The 16729-nt window shown below is 42.5% G+C and overlaps 1 protein-coding gene across 1 annotated transcript in view; it reads left to right on the forward strand.

The window, feature by feature from the left end:
* The window catches only part of LOC126109419 (uncharacterized), an 84339-nt gene that overhangs the window by 3224 nt on the left and 64386 nt on the right, over positions 1-16729 (forward strand). The window contains exons 3-4 of the mRNA XM_049914454.1: positions 13268-13456; positions 13499-13747. Of these exons, the coding sequence (XP_049770411.1) occupies positions 13268-13456; positions 13499-13747 (438 nt within the window). The remainder of the gene's footprint in view (positions 1-13267; positions 13457-13498; positions 13748-16729) is intronic.

The raw sequence follows: 16729 nt of genomic DNA on the forward strand, positions 1-16729 counted from the left end.
ATTTCAGATAAAACAGCAAAAAAAAAAAAAAAAAAAAAAATGAGGAAATGAAAAGAGCAGGGTGTATACGACCCGGGAAATCCGGGAAAAACCCGGGAATGTTTTCATCCGGGAGAAAACCGGGAAAAACCCGGGAATTTTTCATTGTTTTAGCTTTCAGTTAAATTTTTTTAATTTTGGCTGCAGAATTGATTCTCTAGCAAAGAATGTTATTGTATCCTGCTACTGGAGAATGATACTGCAGCAATAAAATATAAACGAGAGGGGAAAAAAATAAAACTTAGTGTCAAAAGAAATGTGCAATTTACAACAACAAAAAACCGTGCACGCACAAGCGTTTGCAAATAGCAAAAGTATGTCAAAGGCCGTAGGGCGCAGACTGTAATTCTTCGTAACAATAAACTGCTTGCTATGAGCATGACGTCACAACTGTTCACATTAAGTTCGTTTGACCAATTGCCAGCGGTCTGTTGCGCATGCGCATTTGGCTCGCGTGTAAGCAGTACTTTCTCCCGCTACTTGAAGTTTGGCTGTTAGCTGTGTCGGTAGCAGTAGCAAGCAGCCAGATGCAAAAGAGAAAAATTTTTCTTGTGTGCCATAGCTGCCAGATTCACGCTTGCACAGAGTTGTTCGAGTTGTAGTGGGGAGGGGGTTAACCTCCACGTGACGCGTGTTTACGTTAAGTCATTTCGCTGCTTCTCTTCGTGTACAGCTCCCAAGTCAAATGAAAACAAAACGGATTTCTGTGGCCGGGGAGCTATCAAGTGAATTAAAATACATTCACATAATTATGGAGGGCAAAAATATATTATTAATTTCAGTTTTCTGATTTTATTTCCAAGTTAGTAGCAGTCAAGCATTAATCGCCTTGCAGAATAGTGAAGTTATTTTTGCAAGTTTGCTAAAGAAATTTGGCTTTATTAATCTTTCCGCTGAGGCAATCATTTTTTTTTGAAACAAAGTGTTTCATTCTACAGTATTGGCTAGTTCCAACTTTTCGCTGAATTTCAAGTGCACGTTATCATCTTCTGCCATACATGGCATTATGCCATAATAAAGAACCAAAAATGAGATTGTAGAGTACTGGTACTCCAAGAAAATTTACATCCCAAAAACCACACTGAAAAGCTTAATATCAGATGGGACATACTTCATTGTGAATCTGGAAAAAGCCAATTCGCGCTTCAAGCCGAATTGTGCATTTTAGTATGGTTTACGAAATGTCGATGCTCTTTGGAGTACCCTCTGATGCCTTGTTTCTTTTATGGTGTAATGTAAGCTCTTTTAGTGCTTTATACACACGAACATACGGGCTTTCTACACCACTGCAGTTGCACATGCACAATAATGCCTGTTTTCTGGCGCTCTCTGGAAACTGGTAAATCGAACCTATTTCTAACAGTCTTCGGATAGTATTGCGAATGGTGGTTGGAAAAGCGTTACTTTCAAAGTAAATTTCTTTTTACGCAAGATGAATTATGTTACGTGTGAGAAAGTGGGATGGATATCTAAATCACAGAGCGTTTGAAACTGAACAGTTTGAGGACCAGCCACTTACAAGAATTTCGAGCCGAGACATTTATGTCATAATATTAAATTTACTGCCACATTTGTGTGATGTATCTTAAAGTATAACACACGCAAAAAAGATCAATATTACATGTGAAAGCTAAGCTTCTGTTGTAGCGTGTTAATCTTAGAGACTAATATTATATGTGAAAGCTTAGCTTTTATTGTAGATATACGGTACTGTGTACATTAATGTAAACCGTTAACTTTTCCTCTTGTGTGTTCGCGCCATGTAACCAGTGATCTTGCTATTGGCTGACTATAACACGTGTCCTATGCTCTGAATATCTGCTGTCATCGGCTGACGAGATCTCGTGGCTTGAGATATGACTCGCTTACAAAATGACATCGCAACCTCGGTTTCAACGCTCCGCCAACTAACGTGCTGTGTTTGGTGCAATTCGAATTTATACTTTCGTAATACGAAAATATGCAACGTATATGTTGCTGCAAATCAAAGGTCTTTCCAACGCTTCTCTCCTTTTATTTTTTTTATTTTTATTTTTTATTAAAAGTCTCTCCAAAACTTCTCTGCCCGTCTTTTTTCTTTTTTCTCTTTTTTTTTTCGGGAAGTTCTACGCGATTGTATAAAACGTTAACCATTCAAATAATTGATAAGTTTTACAGTTCCGAGGGAAAATTACGGAAAATCTGTCACTTAGCACAGAAAAAGTGTATTTTCGCCCGGGAAAAAGCGTATTTTTTAAACGGGATATCCGGGAGAAATCCGGGAATAATCCGGGAATTTTTTTTCCTTGTCCCCGTATACACCCTGAAAGAGGAAAAATTAAAGTATTGAATTCTTTTCAAAAGCACACAAAACACTTTCTTAATAAGCCGTTACCTACTTTGACGAAAATAAACACATTGTCTCTTCCTACCTCAAAAATAAGGAGATGAGATTTATTTCTTAATCTAAAAATATTTCAATAAAACAGAAACTAAAAAAGACCACAATTATTGAGTTGACCTAGGTTGAGGTTTCAGCATATCCCCCCATCTGTATAGCATAATTTCTGAATTTGAGGACAAATTCATTCCCTCCAGAAAATAGTTCCACACCATTATTGGTCCATCTTCTTGCAACTGAATAAAATAATAAGTAACTGATGCCAAGTTTGGTTGCACAAGTATATTCAGTCCAGCACATTCTTCCTGTTTCAATTATTGTGGGAAATTTCAAAAAACTGGGGACAAAAAAATAAAAAATTGAGGACATTTGATATCCTCAATCAGTTTTAAAGGAAATGAGGGCAAAGCATGAAAACTGGTGACTGTACCCAGAAAGTGAGGACATCTGGTCATCTTACCTTAATGTTTGTTAAAAATATTGCCACGTAGAAGAAGGTGTAAGTAGATGAATGTCTAACACTAACTTCACTTAACGAAGGTTTATTCAGCACTTGCACATACAAGAGCTCGGAGCGAACTGCCTCCGACCAGAAGACATACGGTATATATACAGCTACAGAACATTCCAGTACAATGATTCTTGCCATTTGTGGATACTTCTAGAATGTACTCGAACCGAATACAGAAATCAAAATTTTACAGTTCAAGTGAGTTTTGAACTCAAGACCCTCTATGCCATAGTCTAGTACCATAAAAACTACGCTATGACGACTGTGCTACTCAGCTTCTGCTGCGCCTTTGCTCCCTCCTTAAGAGAACAACGTCTCAGTGTTATGTCCTCCTAGTCCGGGAACTAGTCATTGGTCCTGCATACTCTGGCTCCCAATGACTGATGGTCGCCCTGCTGGTGATCTTCATAGATTTTCCCTTGCCGCTTCGATCTTCATCACCTTTCCGCTTGTTGCATGTCGCTATAGCTTCCTATTTACCCTGGGTTGCAAGAGTCTTATAGGGCTTAATTCGAAGGATGTGGACCGTATCTCTGATCTTTCGTCATCTTGTGTCGGGGTCGAAATCTTCAACTTCATAAATAACATCAGACAACTGTCTTATAACTGTATAAGGTCCAAAGTAGTGCCTGAGGAGATTCTGAGAGAGACCAACCTTCTGAACAGGAGCGAAGATCCAGACGAGGTCACCAGACTGGTAAACAACTGGGCGGTGGCTCGCATCATACTTTCAGTAATCGTTTTCTTGAGCCTGCAGCGTGCGGAATCGAGCTAACTGCCGAGCTTCCTCGGCTCTGGTTAACACGTGGCCGATGTAGTCATTGTCCGTGTCATCAGGATGTAATGGAAACACAGTGTCCATCGTCGTAGTCGCCTCTCGCCCATGCACCAGGAAAAATGGCATAAATCCTGTGGTGTCTTGTGTGGCAGTGTTGTAGGCAAATGTCACGAAAGGTTGCACCTCATCCCAATTGCTCTGCTCAACATTGACGAACATTGATAGCATGTTGGCTAAGGTCTTATTAAGGCATTCAGTAAGCCCATTACTTTGCGGGTAGTAGGCAGTCGTCATGTGATGAGTAATGTTGCACCGACAGTTTATCTCTGTCACAAGATTTGATTGAAAAACTTTCCCTCGATCCGTAATTAATGACCTTGGGGCACCATGCTTTAATACAATGTCTTCTACGATGAATTTGGCTATCTCGAATGCTTCGGCTGTTTTCATGGCTTTTATAATGGCACAGCATGTCAGATAATAAGTGCAAACAATAATCCATCTATTACCATTAGCAGATGTTGGAAATCATCTGAGGAGGTCAATCCCAACACGCTGGAAAGACGTTTCAGCAGGTGGGATTGGTATGAGTTGGCCAGGTGGTTTCTGAGGAACTGCCTTTCTCCTCTCGACAGTGTAACACGTAGTGATGGACGCTCCTAAATAAACCTGGCCAGAAAAATATCTTGCAGATCCTATTGTGTTCTTAAGAAATCCTAAATGTCTGGCCTCAGGTGTGTCATGGAATTTCTGTAGAACATCTAAGCGCATGTGTTTAGGAATCACTGGTAGCCACCTCTTTCCAAACAGATTAAAGTTTTTCTTGCAAAGTAATCCATTAACTACCTTAAATTGTCCTTTCACATCCTCTGACTGATTTAAGGCAAGCATAATTTGAGATATCTTGGCGTCCTTCTGCTCAGCAGAGAGATCCTGGAGTGCAGCAAGACAGTCACTATCTTCATGAAAGGCTTGATGGTCTTGCACAGGGTTTCTTGAGAGGCAGTCGCCATCTTGGTGTTTTCTTCCACTTTTGTACACTACGGTAATGTCATGCTCTTGAAGACATAGTGCCCACCTGGCAAGTCATCCTGTTGGATCCTTAAGACCTGTCAACCAACAAAGTGAATGATGATCTGTAACAGCTGTGAGTGGCCGTCCATAGAGATACTGTCGCAATTTGCAAATGGCCCAGATCACAGCAAGACATTCTCTTTATGTAGTTGAGTAGTTTCTCTCGGCTTTTGTAAGTGTCCTTTTTCATCCAAAATCTGCACCAGAACAGCACCAATCCCATACTCACTGGCATCCGTGTGTAGTTCTGTAGGTGCTCCCTCATCGTACAGACCACGTACAGGGTCAGTTGTCAAAGCTTTTCACAGCACATCGAAAGAATCTTGTTGAGCACCACCTCAGATAAATTTAGCATCGGCTTTTAACAACCCTTGGAGTGGCCTGGCTTTCATACAAAAGTCTTTGATAAATTTCGCCCACAGACTCGGTATGGAAGGTTTCTATGATGCTCAGCTGTTCTGCAGTTAATGGCCCAGCCTTTGCTACGCACATGCGTCTTGGAAGGATCTGCAGTTCTCGGCAACAGTTAACTGTCCTCAATTCACCGAATCCATTCTTAAACGAGACAACAGAGGCTGGGATAACTAAGTTATTCTGCAGTGGTATGCTTTTTTTACATTCCAATACAGGATCCACGGGTTGATGGATGGCATGACACAGTACAGTTACCTTTCAAGCACTGACAGCAGGAATGATCACTTCATCCAGCACACATAGTCTGCGCACACTCGGACGCCCCTCTTCCTGTCCACAGATCTCATCTCGTCTAGCATAATCTTCGAGTGAGCACTATCTATAATTGCCTGAGAAGCTTTCAGAAAGTCCCGTCGAAGAATGACGTAATGACTACACTCTTGTAAGATGACGAATTCTAAGGGCTGTGTATGGCCCTCACGAATGACCCTCACAAATGACACATCTTCCTTCAGGTTTTACATATTTCTCATTAGCCACCTTCAGCAGAGATGTTTTGTTGTCGACAAAGACTGTTTCCTGTAACTGGTGACAGTACTTCTCCGAAATGACAGAATGTGATGCTCCAGAGTCCACAAGAGCTTGGGCTGGTCAGCCATCCGTGAGGATTTCGATGCAGTTTCCTATCATTTTTGTAGTGATCGACGGCGGAAGATTTTTCTCTTCAGTGGCCTCACCCCCAAGGAAGGTCGCACCCTTTAGTTTTCCAGGTTGCGGCGGCTAGGTGATCGGCTGGAGCTTCTAAACAGCGATGGAGACCTTGATCGACGTGTTGGGGAGTGTCCTGTCCTGCACCCACATCTTCTTGTTCATCTTCGTCGTCCCGGAGTTGGCATCGGCTAAGATCGGTCTGCTGTCTTCTCGCGCGGGCGTCGTCATATATCCACTGCCTTTCTCGACAGTAGTGCACCACATGTCCTGGTTGGTTATCCTGAGTCCTCCAGACATCAGTCTTGCTTGGTACCCAAACAGGTTCCTCATGTGGCATTGTAGGAATGTAACTTCGCCTGTCTCGACTTTTTTACTGTTTTAAAGGGAAATGAAGGGTGAGAGATTGGGTTCAATATCTGTTCCACTTCCTCCCTTATTGTTGTTGTTGTTGTTGTTGTGGTCTTCAGTCCTGAGACTGGTTTGATGCAGCTCTCCATGCTACTCTATCCTGTGCAAGCTTCTTCATCTCCCAGTACCTACTGCAACCTACATCCTTTTGAATCTGCTTAGTGTATTCATCTCTTGGCCTCCCTCTACGATTTTTACCCTCCACGCTGCCCTCCAATACTAAATTGGTGATCCCTTGATGCCTCAGAACATGTCCTACCAACCGATCCCTTCTTCTGGTCAAGTTGTGCCACAAACTTCTCTTCTCCCCAATCCTATTCAATACTTCCTCATTAGTTATGTGATCTACCCATCTAATCTTCAGCATTCTTCTGTAGCACCACATTTCAAAAGCTTCTATTCTCTTCTTGTCCAAACTATTTACCGTCCATGTTTCACTTCCATACATGGCTACACTCCATACAAATACTTTCAGAAATGACTTCCTGATACTTAAATCTATACTCGATGTTAACAAATTTCTCTTCTTCAGAAACGCTTTCCTTGCCATTGCCAGTCTACATTTTATATCCTCTCTACTTCGACCATCATCAGTTATTTTGCTCCCCAAATAGCAAAACTCCTTTACTACTTTAAGTGTCTCATTTCCTAATCTAATTCCCTCAGCATCACCCGACTTAATTCGACTACATTCCATTATCCTCGTTTTGCTTTTGTTGATGTTCATTGTATATCCTCCCTTCAAGACACCATCCATTCCGCTCAACTGCTCTTCCAAGTCCTTTGCTGTCTCTGACAGAATTACAATGTCATCGGCGAACCTCAAAGTTTTTATTTCTTCTCCATGGATTTTAATACCTACTGCAAATTTTTCTTTTGTTTCCTTTACTGCTTGCTCAATATACAGATTGAATAACATCGGGGAGAGGCTACAACCCTGTCTTACTCCCTTCCCAACCACTGCTTCCCTTTCATGTCCCTCGACTCTTATAACTGCCATCTGCTTTCTGTACAAATTGTAAATAGCCTTTCGCTCCTTGTATTTTACCCCTGCCACCTTTAGAATATGAAAGAGAGTATTCCAGTCAACATTGTCAAAAGCTTTCTCTAAGTCTACAAATGCTAGAAACGTAGGTTTCCCTTTCCTTAATCTTTCTTCTAAGATAAGTCGTAAGGTCAGTATTGCCTCACGTGTTCCAGTATTTCTACGGAATCCAAACTGATCTTCCCCGAGGTTGGCTTCTACTTGTTTTTCCATTCGTCTGTAAAGAATTCGTGTTAGTACTTTGCAGCTGTGGCTTATTAAACTGATTGTTCGGTAATTTTCACATCTGTCAACACCTGCTTTCTTTGGGATTGGAATTATTATATTCTTCTTGAAGTCTGAGGGTATTTTGCCTGTTTCATACATCTTGCTCACCAGATGGTAGAGTTTTGTCAGGACTGGCTCTCCCAATGCCGTCAGTAGTTCCAATGGAATGTTGTCTACTCCGGGGGCTTTGTTGCGACTCAGGTCTTTCAGTGCTCTGTCAAACTCTTCACTCAGTATCATATCTGCCATTTCATCTTCATCTACATCCTCTTCCATTTCCATAATATTGTCCTCAAGTGCATCGCCCTTGTATAGACCCTCTATATACTCCTTCCACCTTTCTGCTTTCCCTTCTTTGCTTAGAACTGGGTTTCCATCTGAGCTCTTGATGTTCATACAAGTGGTTCTCTTATCTCCAAAGGTCTCTTTAATTTTCCTGTAGGCAGTATCTATCTTACCCCTAGTGAGATAAGCCTCTACATCCTTACATTTGTCCTCTAGCCATCCCTGTTTAGGCATTTTGCACTTCCTGTCGATCTCATTTTTGAGACGTTTGTATTTTGCCTGCTTCATTTACTGCATTTTTATATTTTCTCCTTTCATCAATTGAATTCAATATTTCTTCTGTTACCCAAGGATTTCTACTAGCCCTCGTCTTTTTACCTACTTGATCCTCTGCTGCCTTCACTACTTCATCCCTCAAAGCTACCCATTCTTCTTCTACTGTATTTCTTTCCCCCATTCCTGTCAATTGTTCCCTTATGCTCTCCCTGAAACTCTGTACAACCCCTGGTTCTTTCAGTTTATCCAGGTCCCATCTCCTTAAATTCCCACCTTTTTGCAGTTTCTTCAGTTTTAATCTACAGGTCACAACCAATAGATTGTGGTCAGAGTCCACATCTGCCCCTGGAAATGTCTTACAATTTAAAACCTGGTTCCTAAATCTCTGTCTTACCATTATATAATCTATCTGATACCTTTTAGTATCTCCAGGGTTCTTCCATGTATACAACCTTCTATCATGATTCTTAAACCAAGTGTTAGCTATGTTTAAGTTGTGCTCTGTGCAAAATTCTACCAGGCGGCTTCCTCTTTCATTTCTTAGCCCCAATCCATATTCACCTACTACGTTTCCTTCTCTCCCTTTTCCTACACTCGAATTCCAGTCACCCATGACTATTAAATTTTCGTCTCCCTCCACTATCTGAATAATTTCTTTTATTTCATCATACATTTCTTCAATTTCTTCGTCATCTGCAGAGCTAGTGGGCATATAAACTTGTACTACTGTAGTAGGTGTGGGCTTCGTATCTATCTTGGCCCACAATAATGCGTTCACTATGCTGTTTGTAGTAGCTTACCCGCATTCCTATTTTCCTATTCATTATTAAACCTACTCCTGCATTACCCCTATTTGACTTTGTGTTTATAACCCTGTAGTCACCTGACCAGAAGTCTTGTTCCTCCTGCCACCGAACTTCACTAATTCCCACTATATCTAACTTTAACCTATCCATTTCCCTTTTTAAATTTTCTAACCTACCTGCTCGATTAAGGGATCTGACATTCCACGCTCCGATCCGTAGAACGCCAGTTTTCTTTCTCCTGATAATGACGTCCTCTTGAGCAGTCCCCGCCCGGAGATCCGAATGGGGGACTATTTTACCTCCGGAATATTTTACCCAAGAGGACGCCATCATCATTTAATCATACAGTAAAGCTGCATGCCCTCGGGAAAAATTACGGCCGTAGTTTCCCCTTGCTTTCAGCCGTTCGCAGTACCAGCACAGCAAGGCCGTTTTGGTTATTGTTACAAGGCCAGATCAGTCAATCATCCAGACTGTTGCCCTTGCAACTACTGAAAAGGCTGCTGCCCCTCTTCAGGAGCCACACGTTTGTCTGGCCTCTCAACAGATACCCCTCCGTTGTGGTTGTACCTACGGTACGGCTATCTGTATCGCTGAGGCACTCCCTTATGACCTCTTGAAACAACTCAGTTTTTTGCTCGCCATGCAATCCAAGTTTCTTCTGAACTTCTTCTCTCACTATCTGAAAAACAACACTTGTGAATCAGTTCCTTCTTCCATCACAGACATCGATACGACGTTTGGAAGCTGTTTAAACTTCTTGCTTGTAATTCTCCTTCGGAAATAGGGCTTGATACATGTTTCAGCAACACACTTCATGAGACGTGCAACCTTATCTTCCTCCTTCATTCTAGGATCCACTATTTCACACAGCTCCAAGACGTCTTGAATGTATGTATATGCAGGATGCTGTCATTTCTCCTGGATGCTGTGCCCTACACTTTAATTTATCTTCAGCCTTGCACTTCTGTCGTTGTGTTTCGCCGAAATACTTGTGCATTTCCACCTGTAATACTTCCCAGCTTGTTAACTTCTCCTCGTTGTTCTCATACCATTGCTTGGCAGTGCCCTCCAAGTAGAAAGATACAGGGTGATTCAAAAAGAATACCACAACTTTAAAAATGTGTATTTAATGAAAGAAACATAATATAACCTTCTGTTATACATCATTACAAAGAGTATTTAAAAAAGTTTTTTTCACTCAAAAACAAGTTCAGAGATGTTCAATATGGCCCCCTCCAGACACTCGAGCAATATCAACCCGATACTCCAACTCGTTCCACACTCTCTGTAGCATATCAGGCGTAACAGTTTGGATAGCTGCTGTTATTTCTCGTTTCAAATCATCAATGGTGGCTGGGAGAGGTGGCCGAAACACCATTTCCTTAACTTACCCCCATAAGAAAAAATCGCAGGGGGTAAGATCAGGGCTTCTTGGAGGCCAGTGATGAAGTGCTCTGTCACGGGCTGCCTGGCGGCCGATCCATCGCCTCGGGTAGTTGACGTTCAGGTAGTTACGGACAGGTAAGTGCCAATGTGGTGGCACTCCATCCTGCTGAAATATGAATTGTTGTGCTTCTTGTTCGAGCTGAGGGAACAGCCAATTCTCTAACATCTCCAGATACTGTAGTCCAGTTACAGTAGCACCTTCGAAGAAAAAGGGACCAAAAACTTTATTGGCTGAAATGGCACAGAAAACGTTCACCTTAGGCGAGTCACATTCATACTGAGTTGTTTCCCGCGGATTCTCGTCGATTCACTTCTGCCGTACTCAATAACACAAAAAGCTTTCTGTTGAGTGGTCGCCATCTTAGCATCAACTGACGCTGACGCCTAGTCAACAGCGCCTCAAGCGAACAAATGTACAACTAAATGAAACTTTATAGCTCCCTTAATTCTCCGACAGATAGTGCTTAGCTCTGCCTTTTGTCGTTGCAGAGTTTTAAATTCCTAAAGTTGTGGTATTCTTTTTGAATCACCCTGTATGTTAGCCAAACACACGATGTCATCCCATTTGTTAAATTTGGCTATACGCTCATATACCTTCAGCCACTTGTTTAGCTCTTGGCCATCGTCACCAGAGAACCCGGAAAGATGTCTCGTGTGGAGGCACACAGTTGCTGCCATCGTAACGTCCTCTTCTTCTTCTGTCTCCGGTAGATTGCGATCTGTGGAATACGGCTCGAACTTGGGTTTCTCGCTACACAAACGGTGGCTCTGTCGTGGCCTGAAGGGAGCCACTGTGTCGCCAGTAATGTGCCCTATCATAAGTTCCAATACCCAGCATCTCCGCCAGTATAATGTCACGTAGAAGACGGTGTAATTAGATGAGTGACAAACACTAACTTCACTTAACTATCGTTTATTCAGCACTTGCACATGCAGGAGCGCGGAGCGAACTGCCTCCGGCCAGAACACATACGGTATACATACAGCTACAGAACATTCCAGTACAAGGATTCTTGCCATTTGTGATACTTCTAGAATGTACTCGAACCGAATACGGAAATTAAAATTTTACAGTTCAGGGGAGTTTTGAACTCACGACCCTCGATGCAACAGTCTAGTATCATAACCACTACACTATGGCGACTGTGCTACTCAGCTTCTTGTGCGACGTTATGAAAGAAGATTTGCATTGTTGTGCCATTGGATGCTGCTGGTGGTGGAGTGGGAGGGGGAGGGGTGATAGGGAGACCGATGGTAGTAAAAAGACGGGGTGTCATTTATCAGTTCCTGCCTGGAGTGGCAGAGCACATAGCAATGGCCGTGCAGATGGCCCAGCAATACAGCTTTAAGTCCAAGAATGTAACTGGCAAGTACAATGTCAGGTTGCCGCCAGTGCCATCTCTCACTGCCTCTGAGTGGGTACTCGGACTTAATGCACAAGCTGAAGGCACAGCACAACAATGTATTCACTGAAAATGAAAGAAAAAGGGATCAATAAGCACGGGGATGGGGGTTAGACATTGAAAGGGGGAGGAGTAAACTGCGAAAAGGGGAAGTGCGTACAGCAGTTATTCTTGTGAAGGCGTGTTGTAGCTTAGTGTGTTTCTTCAACAGAACCTGCTAGTGGTTGCCAGTGATTCCTGCAAGAATGCCTCCTTGGCACATTGCTATTCACTCAGCACTACTTCTTGGGAGACTGGTACACATGTCTCACTTCCAGAACCAGCATTTTGAAACTATCCTGGTCTGTACTGTCAAGTAACTTCGACTTTGAAATGAGAGGCAGGGCCCGATCGAGCAGATTCCAACAGTCCTGGATTCCAGATCGTCAGTTATTGAATAGTGGGCCTCACTTTGCAAAGTATTTGACAGAAATTAGTTATGTCTGCGGCCCAGTGAAATTCACAGAATCTTTAGCCCAAATAGTAGCCTCGTCACTGCTAATCTCAACACACGCCTCTGTACATTTGCCAGCTGTCACGTTAGATCTTCATCCGCCACGCAGTTCGCTCTAACTTCTGCTACATTTTTTCCTGTCGAAGATTCGAATAGTTATTGACTGTAACTCGCACTCTGTGGTGCCATTTTCGCTCACAACTAGTCGTTTACAAAGAGAAAGTTACAGCAGTAGGAAAAAGAACACTTATGAGTAGTTTTGGTTATGATTACTGAAGACGTGCTGAACAAAATAGAGACTGGTCCCAAACAGTGGGTTGCCTATGCTTACGCACTGGTGTCAGGTCATACAGCCTCAGGAGAAGCAAAGCCACTTCTGTCAGCCAGAAATGTTACAGTTATTGTGTTTTGGGGGTGCAAAAAGAATCTCTCTTGCAGATTTTAGATACAGAAGGAGAATAAATAATGAAACCAGCTGTGAGGCTAAGAAAATGAAAAAGATCGTACAAAACAAATGACACAGCTTCTCGATTACTATTGTTTTTTGACACGAAAGCCCTCAGTCACACCCTGCCTTGCAAACAGGGGAACTATTGCCTTATTTTAACAGAATTTTTTGATTGTGTGCAGTACAGCCCAGGTTCGGTTTCTGTGCAAAAACGTGGTTTGACTTCAAATACTTTGACTCTGACAGAAACTCGAGATGCCGTCAGGCTGAAATCTCAGAGAGCAGAATTTTATGTGGAGGCAGTCTGTCAGCTACTCAAGATATATGAACAGTGATTATGTGGAGAAGAAATACAAAGCACTGATTTTGAGATTTTTTTTTTAACAAATTTAATTTGGATCTCCAGTGTTCACTTTATCACTTACGGGACTTTCCGTATAGTGCTCGTATAAAACTGAAGCTCCACTTACATTGCTACAGGTGATCCCTACTGCGGTCGGAGTTCCGGCGACGGTGCTGGTGAACGCACTGCCGGCGCCACTGCTGCTGCAGCCGGGCGTGGTGGCGGTGGACGGCACGACGGCAGTGCAGATCCCGCACCTCGTGGCGGCCGCGGGCGGCGTCCTGCAGCAGCCCACCTCGGCTGCCGACCTGTTCCAGCCCCACCAGGCGGCGGCCGCTGCCGCGCCCGCCCCCGCGCCCGCGCCCCAGCAGCACCTGCCGCAGCATGGCCACCACCACCAGCAGCAACAGCACCACCAGCACCAGCACCACCGAGTCGCCACGTCGGTCGCTTCTGTGCACCACGGTCACCACACCGTCAGCGCGCAGGCTACGCTCCCGCAACGCAAGGCTGGCGGCAAGAGGCGCAAGGTGCCTCCGCAGACTGTCGCGTCGATGCTGCACGTTGCGCAGCAGCAGCAGCAGCAGCAGCAACAGCAGCAGCAGCAACAGCTGCAGGTATTTGGACTGTTCACAAAATTGGGCGGTTTCATTGTTTCAAAATGGTAAAGAGCAGCAATCAGTTGTTGTTTCCATTATAGCAGATCCATATTTTGGCTAGTAACTGGCCATTTTCAAAGCTAAAGTCAGAGAATACGTGGAATTTACACAAAATGTTCTTTTTTAAATAATTATATTTACATTAGGCTGTGGTGCAAGAGATATTTCTTTATCTTATGTTTCATCTTTAATTCTGGAGACATCATCACAGGCTTCAGACTCGGACAGCAGTTTCAAACTTGAAACAATCTCAGTAAACCAAAGTGGTGCAACGACATCTCCAGTATTACGAGACAAAATATTATTAATAGAAATATGCTTTAGACAGTGGCCTAATTCCCATAAAACAAAATTCACTAAGAAGCAGATATGATAGTTCCTGGCTTGTACAGCTGTAATTTCGCGAGTAATTATGTAAGGTATTCAGGCATGTGTTGTTGTGTGTAAAAGTTAGTTTAATTCTGTAATTTAGTTTTACAGTGTCTTGTTATCTCCACCCTCCTCCTCTCTTTAAATCAAATCATCTGATGATGATTTTTGAAACAGTCAAAACTGGATGTGATAATATTTATAAGACTGGAGGCTGATAAATGTATTAAAAAGATTTGAAATATGTGGAGTGAGATGAAACAGAGATCCGTGCGTGTTCACAGATTCTTTGGGAATATTTAATTGGAAAGGGAATGAGATTTGCGCATATGCTAGAAAAAGAGACGCTGTTCTGTGTTGAGTGTTATGCAGGAGTGGACTTTGGTGACAGAATGGTGGAGATGCAACACCTATGGTGTCGGCAGTCCACCCACTTCACTACCAGCTCTGAGGTGTAATGTGCTCACTGTTAAAAGAGTGTCATAGCAGTGAGTAACCGGCTACTTTTGACTTGTGTGTAGGAGGAGGTAGTTCTGTGCTAGTGAAACGGGGATCCTGAATTTCAGTCATTCTATCATACTCACAGCTATGAGGTTAAAAGGTATATGCTTGAGATCCAGTACGAGCCTTGGTCAGAGAGATGGAGTGGGCAATGATGTACTATAAAATATTAAATGCTCAGGTTCGACACAATATGAAATTGTATCTCTAGAAGTTATGACAAAGGAGGGCGACGGAGAATGGAGATTAAGAAACTGAGAGTTAAACTGCAAAATATGCAAGTTCTTCGTAGCAACTGGGTATGTTTCAGCTCTGAGCGGCTCTTTGACACGTCCTGTTTCTCAGGGCCAGTAGTTTCTTAATTAAAAAAAAAAAAAAAAAAAAAAAAAAAATAAATGGTTTCTTATCTACCTCTTGACCCTGCTTGCCCCAGTCCCCCGGATCCTGTCCAGGTTGCAAATGGTGTGCGAATAATAATCATAAGTAAGCATCCGTGCGAGTGCAAATGTGTATGCTATTCTTGTGAGATGTATGCAGGAAGAAGCAGTATCCAATGAGTGTCAGTACTTCTTGGGAAACTGGTGCATGTATCTTGCATTTTGGTGAGTCCCTGAGCCGGTCCTGCAGAACTGTCCTCTCAACAAGTACCCTTTAATCTGAAGTGATAGGCTCAAGATTTGTTCAAGAAAAAGTTTGACTGTGGCCATGCAGTATTAATCCATCTCGGCTCATCCACTTGCCGGTGAGACTCTCACATTAAGTGTTTCTTGTGAACAGGTTATCTTGTATGGTCATTCATACTATGTCTGCTGGCAGCTGTGAGGGCCTCTTCCTGGGTGAAGAGGTTCATATTGCAAGAATAGCAGTCCCATTCTGTCTCGTAGTGGTGGAATGGTGGTTATGGCCATGGAAATCTTGAGTGTGAACTTTAGTATAGTGTTCCTGAGGTACTGCATGCACTAAGAACTTTATACTAAATTAACAAACTTCTATGGTATATTCATGAGAAGATATTAAGCTTGAAGTAGGTGTGTGTAACAGGTAAGGAACCTTTTTAAGGTAAATATATAAAGTAATTGAATCATTCGAATAAAAAGAAATTTGTTTATTTGGTTGCACCACAAAGCAAATTCACAGTTGATGTATAATGATAAAGAATTTTTGGTTTTGAGCCTTAGTTTAAAACCTAGTTGTAGAAAAATAATTCACCCTCGGCTCACTGCACAGCTTTATGTCATCAATTTATTTCCGAACAACTATCTAATGGTTAAACCGTTGTGGTTAATACTTACCTAGTGATGTGGGCTAGGCAAATGCCTAGTGGGCAGGACATTTATAAATGGGCACTTGCCTGGGAATTGGCCCAAAGCAGTTTTAAATGCTCAAAATCTGATCACTTATAAAAAAACGTACTTTTTAAAGTTTTTACTGCTAGAATGCCTAATTTACCAATTAAAATACGGGATGGGATGATACCCTTGATATTACAAGTAAGTAAATGTTTACATGTTAATATACATTTGTCATTCATAGCCTTTTTTACTAATAACAAAAGGAAACAAGAGAGAAACATGGTGTTGTCACCCCCCTCCCCATGCTATGTCAAGGAAGGGTGCATGTTACTGATAGCTGTTTTTCATTTACAATGTCCTTTTTATTTTTACCAGTTTTAGTCCTCTCTCTCTCTCTCTCTCTCTCTCTCTCTCTCCCTCACACACACACACACACACACACACTCATATAGATGAAATGTCTGATTGTGTCTGTGTATGTGCGGATGGATGTGTGTGTGTGTGTGTGTGTGTGTGTGTGTGTGTGTGTGTGTGCGTGCACGCGAGTGTATACCTGTCCTTTTTTCCCCCTAAGGTAAGTCATACCGCTCCCGGGATTGGAATGACTCCTTACCCTCTCCCTTAAAACCCACATCCTTTCGTCTTTCCCTCTCCTTCCATCTTTCCTGACGAAGCAACCGTTGGTTGCGAAAGCTTGAATTTTGTATATCTAAAAAGAAAGATGATGAGACTTACCAAACAAAAGCGCTGGCAGGCTGATAGACACACAAACAAACAC

Source organism: Schistocerca cancellata, chromosome 12 (genome assembly GCF_023864275.1).
Source record: "Schistocerca cancellata isolate TAMUIC-IGC-003103 chromosome 12, iqSchCanc2.1, whole genome shotgun sequence".
In the NCBI taxonomy this organism is placed as follows: Eukaryota; Metazoa; Arthropoda; class Insecta; order Orthoptera; family Acrididae; genus Schistocerca; species Schistocerca cancellata.